Raw genomic sequence first — 24635 nt, forward strand, 5'->3', positions numbered from 1 at the left:
CCATTCAAAGTTTAAGACTCACTGGCACTATTACTTAAATACAGTGGTTGTACTGTGTGTCACCATCAGAACTTAACTGTTGTGAAAGACATTTTCAAATACCAAATTTAAAAAGGTGTTAAAGCGATTGATACTATCCTCAAGAAGCATACTTGACAAAAAAGGTTTCACTCATAAACACTGTTTGACATTACAAACAAACACAGTTGTTGGATTCACAAACACAGCCTGCAGGTTCAGTAATTATTGTAGCTGTAGCCAGTTGTCTGTTACTGAAAGCTCCAAAAAGTTAGACAGAGACAGAGAGCAGCCCTCACTAAGGCACAGGAAGCTGCCACTTATTACAAAGTTAGCTACATCAACTCCACTTGTACTTACATTGTGCCCCAATCTACTTACACTGGCAAATCCAGGGCTTACATTACACTGAAATAAGCGGTGGATATTGGCAGAATGGGCTTACCCAGGCATTGTTCTAACTGGGCTTTTCTGAGGGAATTTTCTGGCCTACTGTTTGAGAAAGAAAATATTGAGGACAAAAATAAAGTAGTTGTTGTTGGCCACCATCTTCAGGAGGAGTTCACAGGATTCAGGGGGGTGTTAAGATGATTTGTAGGCCTTTTCTCCTATCAGATCATCTAAAATGTGAGTGATTACACCGGTAATCAGCTGCAAGCTGACACTGGCACAGTCTGTGCTTAAGAGATAAAGGGCGAGAGACAGAGTTAAGAATGGGGAGAAAGAGAGAGAGGGAAAGATAGACCTGTGAGAGAGACAACAGAAACAAGACAGAGAGGAGGAGGAAGGTGGCAGATTATTTCTCAATATCATCACATGCCAAGATGGCCATTCTCCCTCTCCTTCAGCTTTTCTTTCTCTCTCTCTCTCATACACTCTTTCTATTCAGAGATCCATTTGTGCTCGGCCAAACAAATAGCTGACACTGCCTCTCATCAAAGCTTTGGATTGGCAGTCCGGGCCAAGTGGGGCTGTTGACAAGCGAGGGCAGTGAAAGCAGAGTAGGAGAGGAAAGAGCAAGACGGAAAGAGAGACAACAGAAATCCCTGCCGTAATTCCCCAAAGCTGTAATCCACTGGGTTTAATGGTGTGTGTGTGTGTGCGTGTGTATGTGTGTGGGGATTATACATTTATCATCAATGCTCATCCCTGCTCTCATACTACTGCGTGTGTGTGTATGCGTGTGTGTGTGTGACTGCGGAGTAAAGCCAGCTTGTATAGAGGGCCCAACAATGCCGGCTGAGGGATTTAAACCCTCGCTCTCGATCATATAACCACATATCCTGGCCAATTCAGAATAACGACTAGCCTATTCACTACGGCTGATCCCACCGATTAGTCCTGATCTGGAGACCCCCCCGCCCCCCCAAAAAAACAAAACACACACACACACTTGCATGCAAACACACGCGTACACACTCTCCCCCTCACCTCTCTCACTTGCCAAATATACTGTACATTTTGTCAAAATTGAGGATTTCCCTTGTTACATTGTGACCACGATTCATCTGTGTGTCACTGTTAGTGAACTGGTCCCAGCAGGAGTAATCAAAACTCCCATAAGCTTTTGTAAGTACATGAACTCTATCAGCTCATGGTCAAAGGTCATTCCTAGTTCAGTAAAACCTTGCCTGGTTTCAGCACCAAATGGGGATTTAAAGGTTTGTCACTATTAGAAACAAGATTACACATCTAATTCACTACTGCAGCTCAACTAATCTCAGATATATAAGATTGCACATAGATCACACACGTCCTCCCTTGCTCTCTCATACACACACATACACACACACACACACACACACACAGGTACAGCAGATCCAGCTAACCAGAGGTTGAAGACACTGGTGCTGGTATGAGAGTGTTTCATATATGTGTGTTTTCACTGAAAACTATGATCAGGCAATGCCAGCTATGTTAACCTGCATCTGTCACATTTCTAATGTACATCCTCTGCTGGTGTGCGAAGCAGCCTCAGGCCAGTTGTGGCCAAACGGTTTTATTAAGTACTAAAAAAAAAAAAAAAAAAGGTCAGAGGTCAGTGCATTGATATTTATGTATTCTACAGATTAATTGCACAGTGTTACTGCCAGTTTATTAGGCACACCTTGGTAAAACTAATGCAGTCTAATACAACAGTCAGCAGTGTTGATTCAAGTGTATGATCGTTTTGGAGGATCTACTTCGTGGTGCTGTTGAGCGGTAGTGCATTAGACAGGGATGTGTTTCTATTATTCAGACTATCCTCACTGATATAAATGGAGCGGACAAAAAAAATTTAAAAATTAGAAATCTGTCTGTCCTAAATAAATTGGCAGCTGAGTGTAGATTTTGCGGGAAATTAAACATTTATACCTGACACAACATGCCCCCCACCAAGCAGCCATGTGCATTTTTTTTTAACCACAGGGCTGTTTTCAGTCTGAACACCCAATTATTCTTTCTGACTGGGGATTTGGTGATATCAAGCTCTACTGTATCAAATTTTCACAATATCAAAGAAAAATAACTAAATAAATATATAATAAAATAAATATATAAATATTAAGGTAATTGAATATAAAATGCTATATTAAATAACTGATTGGATGAAGGTTGTTGAGTTTGAAACAAGATAATGTGCATTTTATTCAAGTTGGAGTCCTCTACTTGTCATTTTAGAGATGTTACTTAGTAGGAGTTTATCCCTAAGCAGTTCAACATGTGCGTGCCTGGCTGTTGTGACTTTGCAGGTGTGTGACTGTCACTAAAACCCACAAGCATGAATCTGGCCTCTGGATACATATCCACAAATCCACAGATCAAGATTGGTTTATTCTGAGTATGAACAGAGCTGATCGCATCAATCTCTGTGCTGGAGTCTGCAGCCTGGATTGGCTTTGACTTTGTCCATTGGCTCTAAAAAGACATGAATCAAACTGAGCAAGACAGATTATCCTTTGGTAACAAGGGATAATGTTGAAGACATCAGAAAAACATACTTTCACCATCAGCAGACGCAGGCCCGGACATCTTTCTTTTAAGCTAACACACGCTAATTTATGGTGCACAGACACTCACACAAATGTACATTTACCCAACATGTGTCCTGCAGATGTAGTAGCTATGAAAAAGGCCCTGTTCTGTGTGTGTATATGAGTGTGAGAGAGAGAGAGTGAGGGAAACATGGAGAGACAAGAAATACCTGAAGAATGCAAATATATGAGCAGAAGAAAGAAGGGAAATTAAATGAACATTAATTCTCCCACAGCAATTCCCTCCTCTCAGCACAAGGAGATGAAAGAGGAGCAGTGTACTTTCTGATATTTATTTCTCCTTAAACACACGGCTGGAGTTCTGCTCTGGGAGACGGGGCCCTGGCTGGGAGGAGACGGGTACCCAGGGGCCCCCTTATTGCCTGGTTTACTAATTAAGCAGAAATATGCAAGATGGAGCCAATGGAGGATTAATTAACTGTTTATTTCTCTTCACTCCTCTATTGGAACCACTAGGTTTGGGCTGAGGGATACAGAGGGCGAGAAGAAGAAAGTATTGGGTGCGGCATCTTGGACAAAATGAACAATTTAGATGGGTGTAAATGTGTGTGTGTGCATGCGTGCGTGTGGCCTACTGTAAATAATGTGGCAGCACCGCCCTTTTGAATGAGTGCGGGTGGATGTCTCTGTCATCAGCCCCCCGTGCCACACAGAGGAGAGCTGTTTGAGTTGTTATGTCTGAGTGTGGATAGCAAATGCAATGCCAAGACCGAATGGAAAAGACATGAAGGGAGGAAAGGAAAGGAAAGGAAGTGGGGATGCCGACGTTTGAAGACAGGGGACATAAGCACTGAGAATACAGTACGTGTTGGGAAGAAAATGGACTCACAGCCAATAGAGATAAATCCACCAGCTGATTTATGTGTTGCCCTCTCCAGCACCACCACCATTCCAGCGGTGGTAGAGTCAAACTGAAGAAACTTAAACTTACAGTGGAAACATGCATGTTTGGGTTAATTGTAGTCGGAAATCACCCCCTACAACAGATTGCTAGTATGCGTGAATGTGGAAGTTCTTCAGGCTCACAACACTGGTGTGAAATGAGTTATGACACGGACTTTGGAAAAAGAACAACATTAAAGTTTTTGTCCAACCTCTGCAGTCTGGATGTGAAGCTGCTGTATAACAATTGCTAGCTTATGATTATAAATCAACAAACTTGCAAACCATGATTTCCTGCATTGCAATCAGATAAAACCCATAATTTGATAAAAATCTAAAACACATGACACTGGAAAAGTGGATTTCACCCAGGAGGCATACAACCTTCAGTGGCACACCACAAGCTCTCTGGGCCTTTAGTGGTCCCTGGATGGGCACACCACTGAGGATTTAGTTGAAAATAATTAAAGTGAAATCAATTTCATAAGAGCAGATTAATTTTTTTTTTTACCTCCAAAGTTTAAATTTCTAATTGGAGCAGCCAATGGAAAGATATCTAACTGACTATCTCTATACATATATATATATATACTAAAAAAACTGTTCATTTGAAAAGTTCAAGGTTTTTAGATTATGACTTTTATTTTAATGACATCTGTTGACTACATTTTCATCATGTACCATATTCTATGGGATCTCCTGGACATATTTCTTACCAGAGAGTTGCAACCACAGCAATGGAGGCTTGCTGACTTCCGCCTACAACCTGGATTCATCTATACTGCAAGTATAAATACTCTCAAAGTGGAGAAAGACTTAGAAAGAAAGCAGAAGATTGAGAGTGGGAGACAGGGTAGACAGAAGCATGTATCAGGAGAGAGAACAGAGAAGTAATAAGCTGTGAGTGTGTGTGTGTGTGTGTGTGTGTGTGTGTTAGTTGGGGTAACAGCGCAATCTGTACAAAATTAGGACTCCATTAGAAGTTTGAAACAACTCATGACTTCCATCTGTTCCTGAGCCCTGCAACGTGAGATTGGAGACGACAGGTGTCTAAATGTTTATCAGCCATGCTGCGTTTATTCCTGTGTCTCTGAGTTAGGAGGAAAAATGACCCACACTAATCTAATTCAAACTAACATTCACTTTGAAAGGTTGCTGGTGTGGCAGGAGTGAAACACATGCTGTTCAAAACCAATGGAGTCAGTAGAGTATGTGTCTTGGCATGTAGAACTTAACTCTTCAGGGCCCATGAGAATAAACACAAATGTAAGCATGTGCATGCACACATGCTAATGCATCAATCTTACACAAGAAGGTCATAATGTGGAACCAACGCTTAAATAATCAGGGTTCTAAAAATATGATGAAGCCCAATTCAGTCCAGATTTTAAATCTGTAATATGTTAAAAATAAGCCATAAGGAGAAGAAGCCATTCCAGTTCAGGGCCTTTGGCCACTTTTAACATTCAATCATATTTCCAGAGTAGAAGAACAATACAAGTGTGGCCACAGTTAAAACCCTTGAGCCCTTGAACCTGGTGGGTCAGTATGTCTTAGTATTATGACAACAGTTTTTTCTATAGAAATGAATCGTAAGTAAGTAAAGATTAGCCACTTATTCAAAGAACCAATTTAATAGTGAGCCTGGTATATACTAAAGGTGACACATTTCAGGTGTATAACTGAATTTGGCTGTGAAATGCTTCTATGTGCAGGTTTAGTTTTAAAGTTACGATAGAAAACTGTTCTGAGCTATGAGGACATTTTCATGTAAAGCAATAACTGTAACGTTAAGTAGTATTGAGAATTTGAGAAATATAACACAAAGCAAGAATAGGCTCAAGATTGAGCACAAATGTCTGTGTTTACATATGGCTGTTGTTGCAGTTAGAAGTCACAGCCTTGAACCATGTGTGCCACTGAATGCATATGTAAATAAAAAAACTATACACTGCCAGAACAGTTTTTAGGTTTGTGGTCTGTGATTAATCAAACATTTGCATTGGTTTTACCCACTGAACAACACCAGTGCAACTGGACTTTGAGTCAAATGCCTGATTGACATTTTACTGAAGTGTCTGCTGTGTATATTAAACAGAGACAACTTACTTAACTTATTTCTCCAGTAGTTTGATGTTGTTGTTTTCAATCACAAACTGGAGGCTTATTGTGAAGGACCCAGGGTGGCAGTCAGGCACAAGCCCAAATATCCTCTTACAAAAATGTGCCTCCACATAACTAACATACACACAGCCTCTCTTATTTATCCTCATTTAACAAACAGAGCCACACAGGCATCTGCAGATCACTAACAGGGCACAGCCACTTCAGGTCTGCACCCATATTAATAAATTAGTGCAGACAGCTACCATGGAGTGTGGACATGCTGGCTGATTTTAACTTTCTGACTCTTGTCCTCAGGCAAGTCAAAGAAATATACTGTCAAAAACATCATGAATATATACAGAATTTCTTTATATGCAAAAGCATTTCATGATTGATTTTATATAAAAATGAATTAAGTAAAATGTCAGTATTTAAACTAAAACTAATATACAGTCACAGCCTTTGTTACTGCCATGAAATATCATTCTGTGCCATTAAAATCTACTGGCTACATCATGATGTTCATCTGCCTCGCCAATGTTTTAACCCCTGCCTTCTCCTATCATGTAAATCATTCCCATTCCAGGACCCACCTCCATATTTCACCTCCTGAGGGAAGCAATCGCTCACCGTTGAGGTATTTTACACAAATTTGTTGCCAATTTGTTGCTTTCCAGTGGAAAAAGTAAATGTAATAATGAGGGGGGAGAAATTCATTAAACATGTGTATGAAATACTTTTCAAGTGCGAGGGGAAGATTCATGGGGATGTTCATACGGCGCATAATCATGCCTCCGTCTGCTCAGCCTGCGATGGCATGAAACATTTAATCTGGGATGAACACTTTCTGTCGCTTTCTCTCTCTCTCTCTCTCTCTTTGGACCCTCTCCCTCTAAACACCCCCACCCCACCCCACCCCCCACCAAGTACCGTCTATCTTCCTTTCTCTCTCTTTCTCTCTAGATCTCTCTCTGTGACTGCCAGAAACCACAATCATAAAATTATTAAAATGCTGTTTGGCTGCCATTAATCAGTGGTGGTGATAAATTCTCGTGTGGGAAGTGACAGAGCATTAGTCACATACCTCTTGGCCTCAACAGACAGAGAGTAATGAGCCACGAGCCGGACCGGGTCAATCATAAACTCATCAAATGCGTCATTTAATTTCTTCATTTAGACAAACACAATTTGTTTATGGGAAAGATATCAGGTGTTGTGGAATGAGAAACGGCGCTGAAACGCTGGTACATTAATCAGGGCTTGATTACACGCGACTCTGCGGTTGTTTATCCTAATTTCATTCATTTCCATCAACAAAGCAAACACAGACGAACACAGCCATTAGCGATGGTTGGGGATGGCACAATTACAGCCTCGTATTAAATAAAGTGATGATGAATGGTCCAATACAAACTAAAACAAAGGGGTTTTTATTACTTCAATTCCATCCCAGCCCTCGCCTTCCTGTGTGTGTCTGTGGAGCCTCACTGGTGTGAAAGGAGAGAAGAAGCTGTTTCAACTTTACTACTAGATGAAGCTAGATTGATGAGAGAAGAAATAAAAAAAATAAAAATAAAGAAAAAAAAAAACTCAGAGAAGTATTGACTCCTTTGAAATGACAGTTGGTTATATATAATAGTAAAAGACAACCTTGTACATGAAAACTTCTGTTACAGTTAGATTTCTAATTGAAACCAGTGTGTGAGCTTGTTATGGAAGTAGCAAAACCCGTGACAGTAACACACATACTCCATTTACCTACATGCACACAAACACACACCCTCTGTATACACAAACACTGAAGTACACTTGCACCCCCACACATACCCCACAGAAGCTGATAAAGATGAAAACGTAACCGCAAAGACAGATATTTTTTCTTGATCATGTCAAGCTTCAAGAAGCTACCCAGTGTGTTTGCAGCTTGTTGATACAGTCCAGCAGGCAGGCTACAGAGCTGCACCGAGTGTCCGTGTTTTTCTCCATACCACTGACTGTTGGCCATAACAACATCCAACACTGGCTTAAACAGAGCTGTAACATCAATCATGCTGAACTGCATAATGTGACACAACAAAATTATACAACATTATAACTGTTGCATTAAAGACGCTATGTCCAGGGAACTCTAAAGCAATGGTTGGACATTTTGGTAATTGCAGTTAAGACCCACTAGAGTTGAACAAAACGCGCAACATCTCTCATGTCTCCATCACTACTTCTTCGCTTGTTGCTGTGGGCATGTCAGCGCTCACAAACTAGCAAGTAGCTTGCTCATTAGCAAATGTGGAAATAAGCGACCTGCACTTTCTCACACAATTTACATGATGCTGTGCCAGAAAGTGCAAAAGATCTGGTCCACAGATATGTAACCACAGCTGATAAACACTAAACACAATGACCCACTGCTGCTTTGCTTTTTGACGTTTTTTGGCAAAATACCACTGGGTTAAAATTTTTTAACCTTCGACAACTTCTCTTTGGTCGCTGTGCTCAATAGGCTGCGCCTGCGGGTGGGGTTGGGTTGGGTTGGAGAGGTCCAGTCTTCCAGTATTGTGACACAAGATAGTGGACGTTTGTCATTTTGTCAATTTCAGAATAGTTACACCACTACTTTTAAATGACTTTGCTCCGATCAGAGTGTGAAAAACATACATTTATATAGCACACAAACATTCATGCATCTCTGCAGTGCAATTTCCCTCTCTACCACCTGAGCAAGTGTCATCCCCGACCCAGTACAATTAAATCAAACATTCCACCATTATTCACCCGAAGCACCGCATGCAATCACAGGAGTCGTGGCCACATCATTCATCCCATTTGTCTGCATTTACATCTGCCATTCCCTGTGGCTCAATCATGCATGAATGTAGCACAAACTGATCATATAAATATCAGCAGCTGTTCCTGCTGATAACACAGAATTATTTTAGCCGAAATGAGTGAGTGGCTGTAATAACTAAATACTTTATTTGGAGTCTAAGTGATATCAAACAAGCTTTGGACCAATTCAATCAATTCAATCATCTAAAGAGCCATCAGAAAAATCCAGTGTGATGAGTGTGTGAAGGCCAAGGTTGCTGCAGCAACCCATCCTCGTCCATCTATAACAAGAACGCTGAACATCCATCCATCCATTTTCTATATCTCCTTATTTGTATTCAGGGTCACAGGGGGGTGGGGGGCAGAAGGCAGGGAAACATCCTGGACAAGCTGCCAGTCTATCACAGCACACAGACACACATTCACATTCAATTTGGAATTTCCTCACCTGTGAGAGGAAACCGGAACACAGTGAGGTGTGGACTAGCTGCCAACTGGTGATTTTTTTTAGTTGATTTAAATCACAAAAACAAGTTGAATGAAATTTCATCTTCATTTAACTAATGTGACTTCTAAAACCAAAACACCGCCCCAGTGATGACTCAAATGTGTCCTGTTAAAGGGGAATACTAATTATACAGACATATTATATTTGCAACTTGTTTCGACATCAAATATTTGAATCAAGGAGCTTCTTCCCATGAGCCCTGTGTCACCACCCTGTAAAGTCCCTCTGAATTTCCAACAGTCATGATTACCAACCATGACCACAGTATGAGGGAGAGTGCGATTACATTTTTGGCATAATTGTGCAGCCCTGGCCTTAACGTGAAGAATAGTGTGTCAGAGGGTAAAAATTATTACAAATCACGAAGGCAGGAAAGCACAGGTCTACACTTTGCTGCAATCCATTTATGTCTGCTCCAGGGCCAATCAGACAGCTACATCCATTAAACCCCTGCAGAAATATTTACAAACAAACAAACTTAAGAGATGGCCCAATCCTAAAAAAACCCACACGATGTCAAGACAGCTTGTATCACGTTGAAACACAATTTTTTCCAGCACTGCCTTCCACATGGTGAGAATTCAATAATACTCTTGTTAGCAGTATACACCTCTTTACACTTTCCCTCTCATCTCTCTCTCTCACTCTGCATTCTTTGCATTCACGCCCCACTTCTCCACCCCCTCCACCCCCTTCCAAAAAGCCCTGAGCGCCTGCCAGCGGTCCAAGGTAATTAAATTACTTAGCAAAGTTTACTTAACAGTAAATGGTTAGCAAAATTTAAGGTGATTGCAAATTTGCTTTCATTCCACTTCAATGGCTGGCCTGTTTAAGGCTCGTCTGCAAATAATTAGCACATACATTTGCATCAAAATCGTTTATACCATATGTTGCAAAATTATGGAAAGCAGCAAATTAAAAATATTCTTTTTCTGTTATGGAAATGTCTACATGTTGAGAGGAGAGAGAGAGAGGGAGGGAGGGAGGGGGGGAAACAGAGAGAGAGATGGGGAGGGAGGGAGGGTGGAGGGAAAGATATCACCATGTGTCTCCAAACACTGACAACAAGGAGGAGAGAAAAAGGAGGGAGGAGGAAGGAGGGCGCAAAAATGATTCAGTTTGGATTTGAACATACTCATAATGGTCTTTTTCAAGAGCTCACCAGATGCTGTTTGAAATCTACCCACAGAAGAAAAACAAAGCCTTCTCAATCTCTCACTCTCCTCTCTCTCTTTCTCACACACATACACAGAATCAGGGAATTTCCTCTAAGTGGCTGACATCCTCTCTCTAGTACAGTATATATTGTTCCCTACAGAGAGGCAAGGAAAGTTTACGCTGATTTGACGAGTACTTTCAGACCCAAGATCTTCAGTCTCAGAAAAAAATAATAACTATAACTGAAATAAGGATAACTGACAACAAAATGAAAACAGAAACAACACCTATTCATGCATCACCATGTCAGTGGCTGCCATTAATGATAATTTTCGATTCATTGGTTTGGACTACATAAACAGTGAAAAATTCATATTATATTTACTTTACATTAGAAGGATATAAAAGCAGAGAAAAGCAGTAAATCCTCACCTGTGAGAAGCTGAAGAGTGTTTGATAAAATGACCTATAAAATGATTATTCAATTATCAAATTAATAATAAGATAATTTTCTGATTAACTCTACTTGATTCTTTTAATTTAATTAGGGCTACAAGAATATATGCATTATTGATCTGTCGATTATTTTCTTGATTAATCATTAGGTCATAAAATGTAAATAAATAATGGAAAATGTCCATCACTATTTTAAAGAGACATATTGAAATGGTTTGTTTTGTCCAAACAAAAGTCCAAAACCCTACTATATTTTATTTATTACCACAGAAGACTAATAAAACAAGTCAATCATCCAGTATAGTTTTTTTCGTTTAAAGATGGAACGAAAACACAGTGAACACAGTGACGTGTGTACAATATGACAAACTAAACAGAGAGAGAATAAAACAAGACAAAACAGGAGAAAAAAGAACAACAAACAACCCAGGGTCCTGCCTAGCGGCCACTCTGGCCTGAACCTTTAATAACTGTGTGATAAAGAGTGAGAGTCATCATTTGATTTGGATATTCTCCAGAAAACAGATTATAATCAGGGACTGAATATTTCTCAAGTTTGTCCCTCAAAGAAAACGTGATTCTTTCGAGGTGGAGGCTGCCCATCATTTAGCCAATGCCATACTGAAGGACGCTGCTGTGATTTCCAGTTATTGCTCTAATTTTCATGTTAAATTAGAGCAACGCTGTCCTTGTGACATGGTCTTCAGCTAAAGCACTGGAGGGTGCGAGGCTGAGAGGGGTGAGAGAGGGGTTTATCACAAGCTTACTACAGCAAAGAGAAAACCAGGGCACAGCAGGGCCTGTGTTTATTATACCCATAAAACAAACCAAAAATCAATTGCACATAAACCTCTGATCCATGTGGTCATTTGGTCACTCAGGCTATCCTGCCATTGACAGACACCTTTGAACCAAAAGACTTACTTCTTACTGAAACAAATAAAATCTACTTGTAGGGACAGGAGAGCACAGAGATCACTTGCAACTTTAAAGCACAAAAAGACTTCTTTCCAGAGGGTCAGAACAACAGCTTGACACGAAGGGCCCTTACTATGAGGCATGGCTCTGTAACCGAGCTCGACAAACCCTTCCATCCATCCATACCTCTCAACTGGAGGTCAGTCGGTCTGCCACCAGTGTCAATCTGCTACTAAGTGAGCAGCAGGGGCTGTTTGATAAAAGCTTATTCAGGTATTTGGGTCCTCTGTAACTGCAGGCACTGCTCGCTCTCTCTCTCTCTCTCTCTCTCTCTCGTAATATAATTACAACTGTTGACTGGAACAGTGAGGTAATGGCACATAAATCCAGCTGATCAATGGTTACAGAGACTAAATTACAGGACACCCCTGTGCCATTATCCTCCCAAAGAACAACAGGAGACACATTCCTACACAGACGCAAGGGGGATTTCTGTTGCTGCTGTGTAATTGTTTCGTTTATTTGAATATGGTGGAAGCTGGGTTGTCACATTTCTAGATTTACGTTGGAATATTTCATACACACACACACACACACACACACACACACAAACAAACAAAAAAAGGAAGCCAAAATGAGTGTCAAACTAAATCCCTACAATGCATCTAACCTGGAAGCATCTTTGCTGATTTGTTAAGTGGAAGCTTTTAAAACTGGTGTTTAAAAGTGCTGCAGGATAAATATTTGCAAAATCTTCTCTCCGGACCAGGCTGTTCTAATCATTAAACTAAGTGAGTCATGATAAGCCAATTTATTCTGCCCGTTCTGATCTCTGACTGAGCCTTTACTGGTTAAATCAGAAAATCTAAATTCACCAGCAGTAATACAGCAAGACAATCCAGTACATTAAAAAAAGAAATCTTCGACCCTCAAAACATATAATCATATTCTTTAAATAAAGCTGTCATCAAGCTGTTTACCATCTTTTGGCTCAAAAAACCCTCCATTCTCATTACAGCAAAAGTCCTCATTTCAGTTCAAACTGCTGTTGTTGTTACAACAACACATTTAGCAAAGAGAACAGGTAGTTATTACTGGGTAATTCCCTCGAGAAAATCCCCTTTGAGATGAAGGTCACTGGTGACTGGTGTTTGTGACAATCACCTTAAGTCATGTCACACAAAAAGTTGTGCTACGGCCAGAGTGACGCTGATGTGATGAAGATGGATAATGTGTGATAACTGCAATTCACTGCCGTAACAAATCCTGTGCCACATTCCAGTGACGACTGCTAAATCATAGGGAGATGATGGTAAAAGTACAGACGGGACAGAGAGAAAATTATAAGAATGAGAAAAGAGGAAAACAAATGTATTTTGAAAAAATGCAGACAGACCAAGGGAAATAAAGAAGGAGACTTGGGCCATGTAAAGAACTAGGTCTTGTCTCGGTCTCCCGTCCCCGTCACCTCTTATCCTGGCAGAACAAAGGGCGGCAGCCTCCTAAATGTGGCACATTAGCCCTTTAGTTCCAGAGGGGGTAAGGTGACACCCTCCATGTATGTGGTCTGTTCAGCACACATCTGTCAGGGCCTAAGGGGGTGGGCTGGAGCGGTGGGAGGGACAACGGGAACTGGAAGCACAAGGAAGACGGAGGAAAGAAGCAGAGAGCTTGAGAGAAAGGGTTTGTGTGTGTGTGTGTGTGTGTGTGTGTGTGTGTGTGTCTTCAGGACCCCTGCTGCGACAGAGAAGCCTAATACCCTGTATTTACTGTGGAAGAATTAGCCTTATCGTATGATGCTGCTAAGCTTGGCTGGTCATGACCCCTCCTTTGCCTCTTTATGTCTGTCACTCAATCAGAGAGAAGATATAAAGAGACAAACAAACATGTAAACACAAACAGGAGAGACACACTCCTGCAGACATGCTCATAGAGCAACACACACCATCACAGACTTGTGGAAAAGACAGAAATCTTTTAGTTAAATTGGGTGTCCTGGTGGACCAGTGGTCTACTGTACACAGCAACAGACCCAGTTCTTGTCATTCTCTCTCCTAAACTATTATTAAAAAATGGAAGAAAAATAATTCAGAGAAAAATAAAAACAGATATCAAAATATATATTTTTTTGTTTGCTTTTACCTCTTAACTATACGACTGGCCTTTACTGCTGGTTTCCAGTGGAATATTTAAAATGTATTAAAGCGTGATCTGTGACACAGATTTGTATGGAAACAGCACTGCTTGCCATTACAGCATTACTGATTTTAAGAGTATTTACACACTGCTATTTTTCTGAGGAAGATAGTATAAATGAACAGCAATTTAAGATTCCCTACAATTTAAAATCCTGAAAACAACACAAAAAATGACTGAAATGTCATCTTTCTGCAAATCCAAATGTGTTTATTTAGCTGAATATTGAATGAATTCAAACACTTATTCATATGCTCAGAACTGTGTTAGGAGAGAGAAGTAGTGTTAATGTGCCATGTTAATCCATTTTGAATAAGAGCAACAAATTTACTCTAACTGTGCAGCACCACAACAACTTCTTTTGAGACCATTTAAGACTTCTGCCACTGATAAACTATGAACTCTATAACTATAGTATAGAGTAGTCAATAATGCAATTTTAATAGTGTAGCTGAACTGTTACAATCATTGACAATATTGCAATCATACAAATAAGTAGTCCAAATTTAAAAGTTTCTCCCTACAAACTCCAGCCAGGTGTCAAACTGGCAAACCAACAGAAAAAGTTAATTCACACCAGTGGGCCCCTGCCAAGTTCAAGCCTCTGATGAGATCTTAAGGATTTGTTTGTTTTGCTGCTGTCAAAGGTTCAAATGGAGAGAAGACTGAGGTTTTGATGACCCCTGGCCCTCAGGTCCTTAGTGGGTGTTCTGCAAACACTCCCTATTGATGTGTGGATAAGGAGAGGCCCGCTGCCGCGCACAGCACTCATGCTCATTTGAGTGGAAATGGACAACGCTATGAAAAGAGCAAAGGACCAAGCAAGTGGCTGAAAAGAAAAGAGCATAATACACATGTAAGGGTGTCATTGGTTCTGTGTTTGTGTGTATGTGTGTGTGTGTGTGTGTGTGCATGGAGGTATGTCTGATTGAATAAAAGTATTTTCTTTTGTGAGTGCTTTGGTCTTGAAAGTAGAAAGACTGCTACAGTGTATGTATATTTGTGATGTATCTGAATATCCACTGTGTGTCAAGAGACACAGCAAGGATGCAGAATAACAAGAAACACAGAAGTCTGACTGTAGATGCTCACTTTCAAGTTTAGAAGAAGAGAAAGGAGAAAGAGAGCAGAATCTCCCTGCAACCTGGCCAGTGAAGGATGGGAGACAGAGCCTTGCACAGGGATATGCAGTAAAACAAAATGAACTAATAAAAGAAGTAAAAGAATAAGTAAATAAATATTCCTAATAATTTATACTGTACTTTAAATGCAGAAAAACAGCTAGTCTCAAAACTTCTCTCTCTCTCGTCACTGCAGTTTTTTGACAGTAACAAACATCTCTGAAAGTCAATTTTTTTTTCAGAATGAATGATAAATACTGTGAGTTACATCTTAATTCAAAATGTCTGTGTTTTATGTATATGTTTTGTAGATATAAGGAAAATAATAAGGCTTGTTTTATTAATAGACATGTTTACTTACAATTATACATTGAATTATTGTTACATTACAAATAATGACATTGTGAAAATTACTTTTTATTTAAAATGTCTTATTATTGATAAAATTAATTGAAATATGGAGTGTAGTATGTGTGTGTATCTGTGCGTGTGTGTGTGTGTGTGTTTGATATGTAGGCCAAGCAGGAAGTGACCCATAAACATATCCATCCAGCTCTTTCATTGGGGGCCAGTGTTGCCCTCCTCCTCTCACCTCCTCATCCCACTCTACACGCACACACCCACACACACACACACTCAAAGCCCCCAGTGAGCGCTAAGCAGGCCAGCGGGCCAGCCGAGGGGGCTCATTACAGGTCCACAGAGCCCCCCAACACAAAGGCCTGAGCCGCTTTAGCCATGGGATGATCTGCTCTCTACTGACTAGAGAGAGTCCATAGACGGACAAAAGGAGGGAGAGAGGGAGGGGATGGGAGAGAAAGAGGTGGAAGAGAGCAGAGAAGAGGAGAGCAGAGGAGAGCCGCGGGCTTTAAGGATGTCAGGAGACCCCGAGAGAGAAAGCCTGGCGGGCGCTCAGAGAGGAACGGAGGGAAGGAGGAGGAGGAGGAGGAGGCTTAAGCTCCACGGCTACGTCAGGACATTAACATTCACACAACCTCCCAACATCTGCTGCTTCCTTCTCACCCTCTATCCCTCCCTCTTTCCATCCCTATCTCACTCCGTCGGCTAACAACCCTGGAACAAAGACAGTAAGACGGAGAGTGAGAGGACAGATACTGTAGATGGAAAAGGACAAGAGAAAATAAAATGTAGAAAATAAGCAGAGATGTGAGATGGATTTATTTCAAAGATTTGGCTGTGAGGGAAAAAAAAAAAAAAAAAAAAAGATATCCCTAATATTTATAAATTGGGATTTAAATTAGAGGGGGCACTCAGTGGTTACTCACAAAACAGTGGAAAAGACAAAGAAACAGAGCAGAAATAAAATGATAAATCAAGTTAAAACCTGTTGTCTGTTTGTATTTTACTGTAGGTTATTAGCGATATAATCACAGGCACCTGAAGGCCTGATACAGGCCAGCCTGGGCTCTCTGGTGAAGACAATCTTTGAATGCGCCATAAACCTGTTCTTTTGGAAGCCTCCAGGAGAGAGAGGAAAACCAGAGACATGTCCAGCACATTAAACCCTCTCCTCTAGCCCTGCGTCTGGCCCTGGGCCTGTGTCTGCACCAGTCTGGCCCAGTGCACTCAAAGCCACATGCTCAATTTTATGATGCCTCACTGCTATTAGTACAACATTAGCCTTGAGGTAGGCAGGGCAGTGAGTGTGGGGTGTCTGACATACAATAAAAAAAATATTTGAGCAAAGGAAAACGTTCATTTTTCTAAATGGCCTGTAGAACAAAAGTTTTATTGTCCCCACTCCAAACACAAAAAATCGCAAATTCCCACATGTAAACTACGTAGAGTCAAGGCAAACTATGATGAAGTATGCAAAATACGCTCCAAAATAAGTTCAAATCAGTGAAATCAGGGCAGGGGACTGCAGTGTTGTTCTTTGACCTACAGAAGGGCTGAACAAGCCTTAAGTGAGGTTAGTGTTTGGCTGCTGGGTGCTTTATAGATGATGTATAGATGCTTGGTTCTTTCATATATTTCCTGTGGTGAAATTAGAGCCCTGTTCTGAAGTGCTGGGCTGTGTACGTGTGTGTGTGTGTGTGTGTGTGTGTGTGTGTGTGTGTGTGTGTTTGTGTGTGTGTTTGTGTGTGTGTGTGTGTGTGTGTGTTTGTGTGTCTGTGTGCGCGCGTGCATGACTGTAAACATGAAGACATCTTTCTCCACAGTCAATCTCTGCCTGTCACATCTGGCTCGCAACCCTACCCCTCGAATACACACTGGAATATATACACCGCGTGCATGGTGACATCTATGACTTATGTACTGGGAGGAGTGTTTGAAATTAAGCTGCAGTGAATATGGGCCCAGAAGCACTCAAAGCAGGGAGTGGGAGTGTGTGTGTGAGCGAGAGAGAGATTGTGGTGGTGTGTGCAGAGAGAGGTGTGGGAGTCTGTGTGTGGGAAAACAACCATGAAACCTGTCCAGGTTCACAGTGGAGTCTACATATAAGAGAATGTGGCTTATTTAAAAGATGTCATTTTTACTTTTTTCCCCCTGTTAACTATACACATACATACACACACACACACATAGATCTTGAAATTTGACAAAATTTGACGATTACATTTTTTAAAATTAAAACTAGATGAACCAGGCTTCATACTATAACATTTTGAGGATTGGTACAAAAATATCAGTCACTGGTGACCTCAAACTTGCGTTAAAGGTCAGCACCTTCAAGTCTACAGCCACAGTGCTCTACCTTCCCACTCATATGCCACTATATGTCTACACAAACTGGACAAGCCTGTCATCTATATTTATACAAAGTAAATTCACAAGTTGTTGTACTGTACTTCCAAATATATTTACACTGTAAATACCTGCTACACTGCATAGCTATGCCTCAGTGTGATAGGAGTATGTTTATGAATGAAAGCACATGTAGTTGAACAGACTGATATGTGACATAGGGAAAGTGGACCATGCCATGAGCATGACTAAAAGGTATATTGACAGAAAAGATCCATCTCTGCCTGGAAAATAAGAGATTCAACACAGTGAGGTAAATCACAGACTGAGGACAGACTATAGAGTCTTCTCACATACTGCCTGTGCATTAGCATCCCTGAATGACTGAGTGGTGACCACAACTGGGAAGTGTCATGACCATGGCACTTGTTTCTGAACCACACAGAGACACAAAGACAGAGTTATCATCCACTTACCTGCAGCCTGCAGGACCATGTGCATTCGAACTTTAGCCTGTTCTGCTGGAGTCTGCAGAAGAGTGACAGACAAAGAGACAAAACAGAAAATGATCAACAATAATAATTTAATTAGCTCCTGCACAGAGTTTCTTATTTTTCTTGGTCACAGGCAGTTGTGGAGCATAGAGCAGGTAGGGGCTCAGTGCGTTGCCTGAGGACACATTAAGCAGGGCAGGCACTTGTTAACTCAACGCCTTTCCAAATCACCCTCTTAAAGGATGATCTACCTGTTTACTTTGTCATCCTGCTGCCTGCAATATCACAAAGCACAGTTCATGACAGGACAGACAGCCTCCACACTAACACAACTTTATATATGTAATCTAGCTCTGAAACTGTTGCGTCCCTTAGGCTGAAATATATTTTACCCATGATAATCTTTAACTGCAACCATTAGAGTGAACGTTCCCTTAAACTGTCCTCATGGAGCACCACGGGGACAACTTCGCCGAGCTACTAGTCTAGTCGTCTGTTTAAAAAAAAAAAAAAAAAAAAAAAAAACCCTGCTAGTGAAAAACAGAAAGCAACAACATCTCTGACACACCAGGGAGAATCAATGAGGAAAAGATGAAGAGAAATTTAGAGACAAAGAGGGAGAGAGAGAGAGAGAGGGAGAGGAGAAGAGAGAAAACAAAAGCTGCTGTAACAAGTCTTTAGAGAGTTGGATAAGAGGGCACAGAGAGCACATTTTACAAAGATCACAGCCAAAGACTCAACATATTCCCCTTCCCATCATGTGTGTGTCTGTGCGTGTGTGTGTGTGTATGCATCAGAAACGCTTAGCGGGCATGAACGGGGGGAGGGCCTTGTGCTTTGACAGCTGTATTGGGAGGCGCAGCCCTTTTTCCCTGACATGCCCTCAAAAGGGCCTTTCTGTAATTCCAATATCACTGCTATTAGATTTGAGGGTCTTAATTGTCAAGGAAGAATGATGGCTATGACAGGGTGTGGAGCTATAAAAGGCAAGCGCGCCGCAGATTGCTCTCGGAGGTTTTTTCGGCGCTGCCGTGGCAAAGCAGCCCTCGTTACCATGCAGCTGTGGAGACTGTGTGTAGGATTAGAGAGAAATTAAATGCTAATGGGGATGGGATCTGAATCCGCTGCCTGGGAGCATCATTTAGACGACAGGGCCAGGGCGTTGCTGACAGGCAGCGCTTCCTCCTCCCTCCTTCTCCTCCTCCTCCTCCTCCTCTTCTTCCTCCCACCATTCCTCCTCACTGCTCCCCACCCCACCCACAGCAAAAAATCTGATTTATCAAACTGTAAACTTGTCACTTTGTAAAAATGTCACTTTTCGGTGGCAGTCGGGGAAATATAATGACCCCCTTTAATGTAGCGATGTCAAGGCGCTGTATCCCAGATGGAACGCACTTCAAGGCACTGCACAGACACAGACTGATGCGCACTTAATGCAACATGGAGGTGTGTGTGAGTGTGTGTATCCCCTGTAGCAGGTGACATAGCGGATCACGCTCACACTGATGCGCAATGCTCGACAGCTGAAATTACCAATCACTATTATGCCGCAGAAGAGGAAGAACACTTGAGGCCTTCACCCACACACAGAAGTATACATACACACGCACACACACACTCTTCCATTTCCCTTCATGAAGAACTGATTAGAGCACATTTCAGTCTATTTTCTCTTGCTTTTTGGCATCTTTGCCTTAACACAAACAGTTTTACAGCAAATGGATGGATTACATGCCACAAAATAAAAGTCCTGGGTAAGATTTGAACCCATTTAAATGGTAACAGGGCTTAGCCCGCTGAACAATTAGAACGACACAGAAATCAGTCTTGGTACAACCAGTCGTTTAAAGCAATAACACATCACAGCTTAACTAACCTGTGTGTGCTGTGCAATCATCTTAGTTACAGTTTATTATGACGCCCCCTCAGTAATTACATTAGCATTTGTTTACATTGGCCTAGAGGCATGTCTAAGTCCATGCATCCTAAATGCACACACACACAAAAACACACACGCACACAGTGCTCCCAGCTCTTTAAGAGTAATATAACACTGAATCACACAAGATAGGACGCTGCTGCTGCATTGTCTGTCACTGTAGAAACTTGCAACAACTTACTGCACTAATCAGTTATGTCAAAGCAACTATTTCCTATCAGTTGTAAATGAAAAAACACCTGCCTTAATATCAATGGTTGGAGTTAAGTTTTAATAGTATCACAGTAGTTTTTTTTTGCAATGTATCTGCACTGAATTACACTTGTAGGCCTGGAATTTAGGATTATTGTCATTATTGATTAATTTTCTCGACAAATGAATGAATCCTTTTATTTATTAAATGTCAGAAGAAAGAACAAATCCTGTTATAATCTCTGAGGAGCCAGGGTGATGTTTTCAAATATCTTTTTTTTTTTTTTTTTTGACAGGCCGCAGGTCCAAAACCCAACTATATGCAGTTTACTCTTTGAATGTTTGGAATTTTTTGCTTAAAAATGTCCACAAGAATCAAGATATGTCAGTTTTCTGACAGTCAACAAATTGTTGCAGCTCTATACTCTTTAAATAAATGCAATAAAGAGAAAAAAAATCAAAACAAGATTGCACTTCCTGCCTACAGAACTAAATGGACGCTGAAAGAGGCTAATTAATATCACATTATTAACACAAGTAAAGTAAAAGGTACTCAGAAGTCAGCTCACAACTAAGCAAACATAATCATACAGAACCCACACACAAGTACACACTTGGCATTTCATGTTTTCGTTTCCCAACAAACTCTCTATTTTTCCACTCTAATTTGCACATGCACGCCTGCTTCCTCTGTGTGTAATTCATTAGTAAACAATAAAAAGGCGTTAATTGTGCTCCCCAGAGGCAGATCTGTGTTCCCCCCACTGGGAGAGAGGCACCCGCTGCATCTGAAGAGGCTTCGCCCCACAATTAGTACCGTGCCTTTTCGACACACACAAACAAACATGAGACACCAGGAGAAGAACTCTCTGTGTGTGTGTGTGTGTGTGTGTGTGTGTGTGTGGTGTGTGTGGTGTGTGTGTGTGTGTGTGTGTGTGTGTGTGTGTGTGTGTTAGGAGAGAGTAAAATGGGAGTGTGTGTGTGCTGGGAATAAGCTTTCAATTATCACACCGTGTGGAAAAGGGGAAACAGGCAGAGGGGGACAAAAAACAAGACAGACAGAAAGTTGCTTTTCTTCAGAGCTGAGGAAATGTTGCAGACAAACAGAGGGAGAGTATGACGAAGAAATTAAAAGATAAAGAAGAAGAATATGGACGTAGAAGGGAACCAAGGACAGACAGGGTCAGACACAGGAATCAACAAAGACGTTTGAAACTTTTATTGTTAAGTGGTGGATTGTTACTGAGCCATTCATATAGTAAATGGACTGTATGCTGTGGCACTGTCAACCTGAGAACACAACCAAGTGAATGGGTCCCCTTCACTCATGCACACGCACACACAAGAGCCTGCTTGTTGGGAGCAGGTAAGGGTACAGTGTCCTTGCTCAGGGACACTCTGACATGTAGACAAGAGGAGTCATCACAAACATTTACTGAGTCGTGGCTGTGTTGCCCTCAGTCGTACTCATGAAAAGTGACAGAAATCCTACCTACCTCCCTTCCCTCTGCACACCTGGCCAATCATTGCCACCATCAGCTGGAGCACACTAAAGCCTTACATGTTGGAATATTTAGCTCAGAGTATTTCAGTTTTGTGTACCCAGGCTCTGAGATGTCTGTCTCTTAAGCCTCTGGGCTGAAACACTTGATAAAAGCAGGAATCGTCTCTCAATGCTCTGTGTGTGTTTATGAAATCCAGTCATGCACGTATGGTGCAGGTGCAGGTCTTTTTCCTCTCTCTCCCATGAGGTGTTAAGGAACACCCGTTTATAAACATCCTCCTTTTCAAGTAGCTATCATAAAAGAATCTATTATATAACTATTATTAGGCTATCATTGCCAGCCAATGATACCCACGCCTGCCTGACTCAGGCTAACTCTTTCCCTAAATGTGACAGGAAGTCCAGTGTGCTCACGGTAGGCCTCCAGCTTGTTCGCTTACCTCACCACAGCGACGACAGACACACTAAGACACCCTTGGCTGAGCCTAAGTGCCCGGCGTCTGTCCCATTAGTCAAAAATCAACACATCCCATTAGAAAAATAAATAACCTGCACTCCACTTGGTAAAAACAATGCTACACTGTGTATAATAAGGTACTGCACACTGCAAATTTTGTCTATTTGTAGTCATGCTCTGGTCCAAGGGACCATTATCATTATTATTATTATGATGGGGCCTGAGGCCGACCAGACAAAGCAAAGTGTGGTGTGTCAGCAGATGAATAACTGCCTGTTAGAGCAGACACAGAGAGGCTGAACAAAGGTCACATAGGCCATCTCTGGCCAGATTGTGGTCAGATGGTTGGGCTACTGTCTCACTAAATGATTTAGTCCCTTTATCAGACCACACAACAAGAGTCAGTTTATGACTGACCAGGACAGCCAGAAGACAGAGAGAAAAGAATAAAATCAATTGCTGCAGAGACTTTAAATAAGTACAAGGCCAATGTTGAATAGCAATGCATTTTTCTGCCTTAGTTCACTGTTACTTTTAGTTATCCTCTCCTCACATAATCTGTCTATTCATCTGTTTTATATAATCATAATAACTGCATTCGCTTCAAGTCACTCTACTAGGTCTGGTGAGAAATGAACAGAACCTGAGAAAGTGAGGAAGAGACCAAGGGGAGAGGGCGGGACAATGAAAGAAATGAAGAGGTAGGTAGAGACTGTGGGTCACAGAGAGAGTGAAGCGCTGCTAGTCTTCCTGATGATTAGTCGAGCTCAGGAATCGGCAGACACACTACACCATCATCTCCCTGCAGCTCCAAGGAGCAGCGGCCAGTGCAGCTCATCTCATCTCTGCTACAATTCTACAACTCAACTCAAGATCCTTTTGACAACAGTTTTTGGCCCATTATCGCTGAAAATGACAATATATGAACAAAAACTGTAGTTTTATAAGCACATGCAGTGATTGATAAAATTGTCAAAAAACTGATTTGTAACAGTCAAAATGTATTATCTCATTATAAACTTGCTTTCATAAATGATGAAAAAAAAAGTATGGAAAATATGGTTAAATAAATATAGCTGGCGTAGCTAAGTTTATTTTTGAAGGTTAGATCAGGTAAGCAGCCACATGTTCATCCACTGCCCACTGATTTACCTGTTCATTTCTTTTTATATAACAGAGAAGGTAGTCCCAGTCCCTAAATAAGTTTGACAAACTTAACCACATACCACTGCAGATTGTTTGTTTTTAAGCTACTACAAGTTCTCATTTCCTTATTGCTGAGATAAGACAAATTACTTAAAACTTACTTAATCTCTCAGAATGGTGTACGTCCATGAGGAACAAAAAAAAGTCTATGTCCTTTTTCACTTCTGTCTATGTGTCTATTCCCTCTTTGTCAAGTAAACTTAAAAAGAGTCGGCATCGCAGAAACTTGCAAGTGCATTTCTTAAACGTTTTTTGGGCAAAAGAATGACCTCTCTGGCGTCAGGTGTTTGAATACCTATAGTAAGAAATTCAGTAAAAACCAGCAACATCCTGGCTTCAGACAAACTGTTGTTCCCTTTTCCCTGCTTCCCATATCCTATGGAAAAAGTAAAGAATCTGAATAAACTCACTTTACAGTTTCAAATGTCTTTAAAAAAAACATTTTGAGAAAAAAAATAGTATATTAGTGACATCATCAGTTCATCTACTGTGACATAAATCTTAATTGCACAACTGTAACCATTATTATCTGTCAATAAACAGTTGCAATATATACACACACCACACACACCACCGCCTACCTCAACAAACTCTATGCTGGAGTTGATATGCTCAATATTCATCTCATTATATTTTTAAAGTCTTCATCTGTTTCCATTTTCTTTCATTTGTTGCATTTCGCTCAGGCTTCCTTTGCATCTCTTCTTCTTCCAATCCCCCTCCTACCCACCGCTGCTACCCCCCCCCCAAACAAACACACAGATATATCCCATACCCAAAAGAGGACAGGGGAAAACAGAGCCCCTAGAAAATGCAATATTTCTGTTTTTAATATCGAGGTCTATAAGATCAGGGCAGAGATGGGTTCCATGGCAATATGTTTATTTATATATTTTATAAGGAGGGGAAA

At 41.1% G+C, this 24635-nt stretch overlaps 1 protein-coding gene across 4 annotated transcripts in view; it reads right to left on the reverse strand.

The window, feature by feature from the left end:
* The window catches only part of rsrc1 (arginine/serine-rich coiled-coil 1), a 111173-nt gene that overhangs the window by 39298 nt on the left and 47240 nt on the right, over positions 1 to 24635 (reverse strand). For all 4 annotated transcript variants that reach the window (XM_018693976.2, XM_018693979.2, XM_018693975.2 and 1 more), the window contains exon 6: positions 18410 to 18461. In XM_018693976.2, coding sequence (XP_018549492.1) covers positions 18410 to 18461 — 52 coding nt within the window. The remainder of the gene's footprint in view (positions 1 to 18409; positions 18462 to 24635) is intronic.

This window comes from Lates calcarifer, linkage group LG21, assembly GCF_001640805.2.
Source record: "Lates calcarifer isolate ASB-BC8 linkage group LG21, TLL_Latcal_v3, whole genome shotgun sequence".
NCBI classification, from domain to species: domain Eukaryota; kingdom Metazoa; phylum Chordata; class Actinopteri; family Centropomidae; genus Lates; species Lates calcarifer.